The following is an 8,303-nucleotide window of genomic DNA, read 5'->3' on the forward strand; positions in this document are numbered from 1 at the left end:
ATACAGGATAACACAAGATCTGTAAGACCAACACTAACTTGTACTTGTTATTCACAAGTACTGCTATAGACTCTACAAGTAGTATTCTGTATACAGGATGATTTGAAATGTAATGTAATAAACTACTTCTACTATAACTGTGAAAATTGTTATGGTCATAACCATTATGAGTGACACATGTAATGAAATGTATGATAGTTGAATCTTCTGACCATGAGCAAGGAACAAATCATGTTAATATGAAAAGACACAATGTAATACTGGGAATGACTAGACAACTTCAACATTATCACACTATACTGACATAATTCCACACATCTTACAGATGATCAGATACAAAATATTTCATACATGTTGTACATGGAAGAGTTGATGGTCTAGTTCCAGCTGAGGTCATCTCGTTGTATTGTGTTCTGTAGAGATTTCATGTTGTACAAAAGTTTACAATTTTTCTTAGGAGTAGTTGGGCAGGATGACTGTTTTGGTTTAACTGTTGTTATAATTTCTACCTCTCCATCAGCAGGAATGGTGACTGAAGAGCTTCTACGATGAGTGGCAGGTCGTTTGTGTTGATGACATTTAGACTGAGCTTTGATGATCTTGATGTGTTCAACCTTACTAGTCAGTCTGGCTTCAATCTTATATAATTCATCTTGTAGTTGTGATAATTCCTCAGGACTGTCAACTCCACTTCTCTCCTGTAACACACTTGCCAACTCTTGTTGTTCACTACAATAAAATAATAATAACAAGAGTGTCTTAAGTAATAGTTGTAACACAACAATGAGGCTTGTATCTGATTTGTAAACACGACACCCGAGGGTTGCAGGCCTTAACAAATCAGATACAAACTGAATGGGTGTGTTCTGATTTGTGGTGTGGGGTATGTGCAGATCAAAGGCGCCCATTTATAACACCAAGAAAGTAAGGCCAATATTAGCTACAGTACCACTAAGTGCTGTGTACAAGGAACAATTTACTCACTAATTACTGTTTTTGATGGTTAGTTAATTCATTATTAGCTAGTTTATTCATTGGTAGCACGTTTGGCATTTTGCACGAGCACGAGGTGCCATTATTGATGTCAATCACTCCAGCCATTGTACTGCTTCACATCATTTAGACGGTTTTACAACTGATTTCTGACAGCAGCCTTTGATCTGCCCATGCACCATACTACAACTCTTGTTGTTCATTACAACAAAACAACAATAACAAGAGTGTCTTCATACATGTACAAATTGCCCATGACCCAGCTATACACAGTTGCCCTTACATAAGTATTTTTTGGGACTGTTCATCTACTGTACTACACCACTACACATACCATTGTAGTATGGTATACTCCTCTTCAAGTTCCCTCAACATACAGGACAAATCTTGTTGAGATAATCCTCCAGTGAAGGAGCTCCTACACACTAGGGGTACTCTACCACACAGTGCTGGACTATGGGTCTTCATCAGTGACAGGATCCTCTGATAGTTGGCAGTGACTGAATGAGACTGACCTGTAGACTATAATACATAGGAGTAACAAGTTATTCCATATTACAAATTATAGGAACAATGAAAAGAAAGAAGTCACCCATTTTAAACCTACATTGTATGCATAAAGTTGATACCTAACTCCCACCTCTCTGTTTGGTGGTAGGTCTCTTGATACTGTTTGTGAAAAGATACTTAATTATTTACAAAAACGGTTAAGTAGTTAAGTGGTACGCATAACTAGTTAGGTGGAAGTAAAACACATATGCAATGCAATATCTCAACAGTTGTAAAACAAAACATTAAAACAGTCACATAGCAGCAGCACAAAGCCAGAAGGTATATATAGAACACTTTGGTGTGCATATGTTAATCACATGTAGAGTACATGTACAAATACTAACCGTTCCCACTACAAATGGCACATCTTGGTAGTTGGCTCTGTAGTGTATAGTGGAACAAGTAGTAGAATGTGGCCTATGTGTGACCTTCTGTGAAGTGTTATAACAATGTACACCATGTGTGAATGTACCTTTTGTCTACATCTCTTCTTAGCAGGTATTGACAATCTTGGCTTTGATGGAATTGAGTGAGTTTTAGAGTGTTCTACATCATGTGATGACCTCTTGTTAGTGTTGTACTATGAACAATGAATACCAAACATACCATATGTACATACCTAATGTACTACATGTGGGCATACATCTGTGTGTATGTGTGTGCCCCCATATGCACCATAAGCACACTCATGCACACACGTGTACACACACATGGACACACTAACACTACAAATAAAATAACCACAAATGTACAGACATATTGTACCTGCTCATTACAGTCTTGTAATAGCTTTCTCTAATGTTTCTCCTCCAGTAACTTGTTCTCCATCATCTTCAGCCTCTTCTGTACAATAATTTATTTAACATAATACAGTTTCTCCTTGTATACTTGGCACAGTACCAGGAGCTCATAAGCACCTTCAGCAGTGCTTATAAGCTCCAAGGTGGTACTATGCATGAGGGATGCCACAACATAGAATGTTTATGACATATAATATCACAGGAATTAATGTCACAATATATCATATGTCACAATATCACTTGCTCTAGAAATAATCATAATCTAGCAAAAACATATTTCCCTTGGTGAATTTCCACGTAACTTCTATACTTTCAAGAGTATATAATACATATAGTTTTTGGTCCCAATATTCAATAAAGCAGCCAAATTTGTGTGCTATTTCTCTGTCATAACATAAATGGGCTACAACATACTATGTCATGGGATTTTACGTCATGATATTGACTGGCTGAGCAAAAATCGGCTTTTTCACACATTCCTCAAATACCATTTTATTGCATCTCTGTAGTCTATAGTAACAAGACTAAACAGCCAAACTTTCAGCCTTTTGAGATGAATGATCTTGCTTGACAGTTAGAACAGTGATAAACACAGCTACAATACGGAGAAATAAATTACAGGTGCTTATATAATTGATCATAACTCATGATTGAAACAAGTTATGAAGTGGCTCAATCTGTGCACCGTGACTGGCAAATCAATCAAGGTATAGTGCGTTCTCTATACTCCTCCATGTTGGCAAAGAAGAAGGCCATTCCAACTAAGAAATGACGATGGTGAACATTGTTTCTACCACATCGTAAATAAACACCCATAACTCACATATCCTTTGCTGTGTGAACACGAAACAGAGATTTTCTTACTCTCCAAAAACAGGCAAATCTATTGGTGTATAATTTTTATTGATCTGAGCTTAATTTCACTGCACACAAATTTGCAAAAATGGCTGGTTTTTGTTCAACAGGTAGCATTATGTCACAACTATCATGGTATTCCTACATGGATGGTACTGTACTGTTCAGGTACTGTTGAGTGGGAGGGGAGGCTAGTGCTTCTTGCTGGATCCATCATTGTTTACTAAGGAACTTGTATACATGCAACACAGTGTCATGCAAGTATACTCGAGGACAAAATGACACATTGGTAAGTACATCCTTTCCACAAGCTTAACCATGTATGTAACTACAAAAGAAAAGGTGATGGAGATACTCTAATAGAGTAGTCAATAGCTTCAAACAGTACAGTCTTTGCAATACCGTGAGTTCAAACCTTAATTGATTACATAATTATTTAAAAACAGGATCTTTAAAATGGATATCCAATTTAACCTACGTGCACCTGCACACTGCAGAAAACTGGATCTAAAATGCGTGCCTCGCACAGAACTCTGTAACTTTTGAAGTTGAGTAATTGAATTCCTATAGCCTAAAACTATGTACATTGCTTAAAAGTCTATTCACTGGGCTACTTGGAGAAATTCAAATGAAAACTGCAGTTAGCGACTTACTAGTTATGAAGCGATGAACAACAGTTTGCAATTTCATGTTTTAAAGTGTTTAATTTCAATATTGTGGATTTAATCATGTGAGCCATATATGGCCTGATAGAAAATTTTTATGGCAATAGAACAGAACTTGTCACGAGGTAAAAAGAGCAACCACCATCAAGTTATGGATCATTACATATGTAAAGGGTCTACATGCTTCCATACCGAAGAGTTACTTGGACGGATAGTTTTAGCCTCACCGTTTAACATTAGGGTACAGGACTCCACGGTCCTGTAACCTGAAAATAGTGTTGTTCTAGTTTACTTAAACTGAAATTAAAACCTATTTTAGTAAGCATAAACCTGATCAAGGGAGGTGTCCATCCAGGTCATTAGCTTGCCATGTTAAGAAGCATGGAGGGTCATGGTGCATGAAGCCATAGATGTACAATACATTATCTATTGGATCATACCTGTACTTTTAACACTGAAATATTGGCTGCATTAGAATTGTTTAAAAACAGATTATTTTACCACATTTTGAAAGATTTTCTGATTACACCTGTAAATTTGAGATATATTCATGTTGTATGGTTTCCTGAGCAGCTAGAAATGGGCTTACAGTGTATAACCTAGTTTAGTTTCAAAACATGCCCTAAAGCAATGATTTTGATGTGGCACCATATCTCAAATGATTTAGTATACCTTACTCAACTTTCACAGAAAATTTACTGCTTTTATCATAAACTAAATAATTTCATCAAAATTTGTTGCTCAGCTGCTCTACTAATGCAGATAATGCTGAGAAAATAAAAAGAAATTTGGAATTTGTGTGAACTAGACAGGTTTTTGCTGAGATAGTCACATATTAAACTAAAATCCTAACAGCACATATACTACAGGATACATTACATACATGTATACACTAGTACTACAACTTACATACCCTCAGTGGACACCTCAGAGGCAACACTATGCTGAGATGACTTGTTTAGTTTTTACTTGACAGATTGTTGTTGTTGTTGTTCAGCTTGTTGACCAAGATGACGGAACTTTTCTGCAGCAGCTGTCCTCTCCTGCTCAAGTGATCGTATCTTGTCTTGTAATGCCTTGATCATTGCTACTATGTTATAAATAAGTAGACATATTTACTGAAGTACATACACATATACATGTGCTTTTGTTTACATGCTAAGTATGTTGGTATATGCTATATATAAAACTCAACTATGTATGTACACATTTCTAGTGGTGTATGATACCCCAGCTGAAAGAGCGTATGTGTATCTAGCACCTGTGTAGTTGCAATGCAGTACACCTTATTTTTGTTACACAATGTGTTGTGCATACATTATATCTTTTGTTATAAAAACCTTCAAGTTTAATAAGTGTGTGGGCAGTCGATCATGCTAATTGCTGATTTTTTCTCCATGTTATACATAAGTCTCTTAGGGTAACCTGTTCAAGTTTCACTGTACAGTAGGTAACAGTCCATGTTTTTATTTACCCACGTATAGCTATATACAACTGAGGTCATACAGTATGGAAATGGATGGGAGCTTACGTTATCAACTAACACAATCACCCTATACCACACACACACATACACAGCAAGCCTCCAACAGCCAGAGCTATTGCTGCCCAGTAAACTATCAGCCTGTGCATCACTCCAACACATGAGTCCTATACAGGTAAATCTTCCTGGGGGCAGGACTAGTAACCTGGAGGTCTCTAGGTCACAATTATATAGCTGGCTAGACTGGAGCAGAGTAAAGTTTGGAAACAACAGCAACTAACCAGACAGTGAACCTGGAACCTTTTAATTACCAGGTCAATGCTCTAGCCACCTGGCTATGCTGCCTCACATACACATACCAATGCACGCACACACAGATTCACATGTATCAACATACGCACCTTGACTATTAGTAGAATCCCATAAGCCTCTCTGTCCATAACATCTTGGTGTGACTCCAGTACATCAGCTAGTGGTCTAGCCTGCTGCACAAATCGGTCTGGCTTCTCATGAAAGTATAGTGATGACCTCATAGTACTATAGATAACATGGACAAGTTGGATACTACATCCTCATTGGTTGTGTTGAACACATCTTGTGATATCATCATTAATCACCTATACAATGACACATACCAATACAGGGTGGTCTGGAATTATTGTTAGCAGAGATTTGCATAGCCTTTTTGCTAGTGGATAATTATTAATGTTAATAATCAAAGGCTCCAAAGTCATGGCTAATTAGTACTATTGATATATGTCACTGGGCCTGCAAAAACAGGATATGTAGGCACATGATTTTTCCTACTTTTTCACACTTCCTTGACTCATAGCTTTTTACACCATTATGTTATGGCAATGAAATGTTTAGCCATTAGTAAGCATGTAATTAGTGTTATGATGCAAGTTACAGAAAGCAAATATTGTTTCAGTACTGAGATATGACCTGTAGTATGACATGGTGTAGTTTGTGCCCATGTGCCCTGTTTTTGCAGGCCCAGTCACATATCATCATTACTCAAACATTCAGAAAATAAACAACCATCAAAATGTTCAAATGGAACTACGTATCTACCATACTTACAGAAACTGAGGGAGAAATATGTACCATGTAGCATTTTCTCCAAAAAGGAAAAATTCCAAAAGGGAAAAAATCTTTTAGATTTATGTCGATTGGCAATATCCATGAAAAATTTCTCCTCAAAATTTGCAGTTTGATCAAAATGACATTGTTTCAAATTTTTACTGTAAATCAATATGAACTGAGCTTGTTTCTCTATATTCAACCATACTTGTTGAAGATTCAGTGGTAGGTTGAAGGCAAAATTAACCCACACAGGTCCATAGTCGTCATCCCCAGAGGCCTTCTTAAGTTTGCTCTTCAGTAATTACACTACTTTGGTGATGAAGGGATTGCATAAGCCAATTGACTCCACTAGAATTATAGTTATTTTAGTACAACTATTCCAAACTTTATTGCACGCCGCTCATATTTTCTAATCGATAAGCGGCTGCGCTGAGAGGGTCTGGCCACACGAGACTAATTGAGAATGGCCGTAGCACCAATCATCACTCACTGACTTTGCAAATATCATCATAACTAGGTCAGCAGTAGTGACATGGTTTCAATGCTGACTTACAAGTATTTTCAGTACAACACACACTGCTTTTCTATAGCCGTTAAACAAGCCTTTGTACCAAGAAAGCTTGGTTGTGTAAAATTCAAACATCATTGGATTTATAGTATGTACGTGTTGAACTGGATCCTCAAAAACATTTAATAACTCATGGATGCGATTCACTTGGTCTTGAAATTTGGCTCATTTGTACAGGGGATTTGTTACTTCTTGTAACAAAGCATAAAGCATCATAGGGCTTTGCTCAATTGTTCTATAGTCCATAATCCAAATTAGGAATGATAACAGTAAACATCCACCATAATGGGAGTGAACTATACATGCTAGTTAACATGTAAGAAGCCATACTATGCTCTATGCTTTTCACTCTTCAATGTTGCAAGAAGTAATAAATCCCCTGTAGCACTGGTTGACCCACTAAAAATATTTCTAAATCTTTCGTTCAAATGTCTGACACAATATTTATAATTTTTCCACCATTTATTTCCTATGGGAAGCCACAAAGTACAGTGTCCATTGCAGCCCTTTCTCAAACTTGTTATGGAGCCAAAATGGGCGTGTGACTGTCTGTTGTTGACACCTTTGTTGTCACCACTTATCATCTGGTTGGCTGAGATTTTCAGTTAACTCGCTTGAGAAAAATACACTTTTAGTTTTTAGCTGATTTTCAGGATCCAGCTCAACTTGTACATACTATTGTCTGTATAGGATTATGACGTGTGTGACCAACCTTGCTGGTTTCATATCATAAAAATTTTCAAGACATTTTGCCCCAAGCTGCGCCCTCAATTGCACATAAGCCAAAACACCTTTACACACATCTATGTCTATGACACAACACTGTGACCTGTGCACCACTCCGCAGCAAATATTTAGCAGTCCACCAAAGAAACGATCAAAAATGTGTCAACTAAAAAGTCTGAGCACAACAGTTTCGCATTACAAAAATGACTAATTCCATGGCATCAAGTTCGTCTTGTCCAACTAGCTAGCAGCATAGATAGTACGGAGTCTATACTATCTATGCTCAATCTATGGAGTCTATACTATCTATGCTCAGCCGCTAGCAGCTTTGCCATCAATACACGTTATATATTGTTCGCACAATTTTCACTGACCTTGCCCTCCTGAGCGCTCTTTAACATACTGTAGTGAGGGTCGAGGTGAGGGTAAATGCCTTAAATGAAAATCAAATCCGATCTCGCCCCGGCGCTTCCATAACACGAATACAGGGTTATACGTATCAATTAACTCTCCGTATACTCTTTTTCGCCCGGTGCTAGGTGTGGTGACAGAAGTGTGATGGAGTCTACTACCAG

General features: G+C 37.4%; 1 protein-coding gene across 4 annotated transcripts; it reads right to left on the bottom strand.

Moving 5' to 3' along the window:
- Positions 1-218: 218 nt before the first annotated feature.
- On the bottom strand, positions 219-8,303 carry LOC136259064 (centrosomal protein of 57 kDa-like). Of its 4 annotated transcripts, none has more exons than XM_066052476.1 (8): positions 8,103-8,303; positions 5,750-5,965; positions 4,779-4,955; positions 2,311-2,388; positions 2,018-2,125; positions 1,890-1,962; positions 1,328-1,515; positions 219-729 (listed from the first exon to the last, which is right to left on the bottom strand). In XM_066052476.1, exons 7-8 carry the CDS (start codon positions 1,459-1,461, stop codon positions 378-380), a joined length of 486 nt encoding a protein of 161 aa, XP_065908548.1. In that variant the 5' UTR covers positions 1,462-1,515; positions 1,890-1,962; positions 2,018-2,125; positions 2,311-2,388; positions 4,779-4,955; positions 5,750-5,965; positions 8,103-8,303; the 3' UTR covers positions 219-377. The 4 variants fall into 4 exon arrangements, with proteins under 4 accessions (XP_065908548.1, XP_065908546.1, XP_065908545.1 ...); XM_066052474.1 differs by having other exon boundaries at positions 1,890-1,976; positions 5,750-5,885; positions 8,103-8,296; XM_066052473.1 differs by having other exon boundaries at positions 1,890-1,976; positions 4,779-4,952; positions 8,103-8,296.

This window comes from Dysidea avara, chromosome 6 (assembly GCF_963678975.1).
Source record: "Dysidea avara chromosome 6, odDysAvar1.4, whole genome shotgun sequence".
Classification (NCBI taxonomy): Eukaryota; Metazoa; Porifera; class Demospongiae; order Dictyoceratida; family Dysideidae; genus Dysidea; species Dysidea avara.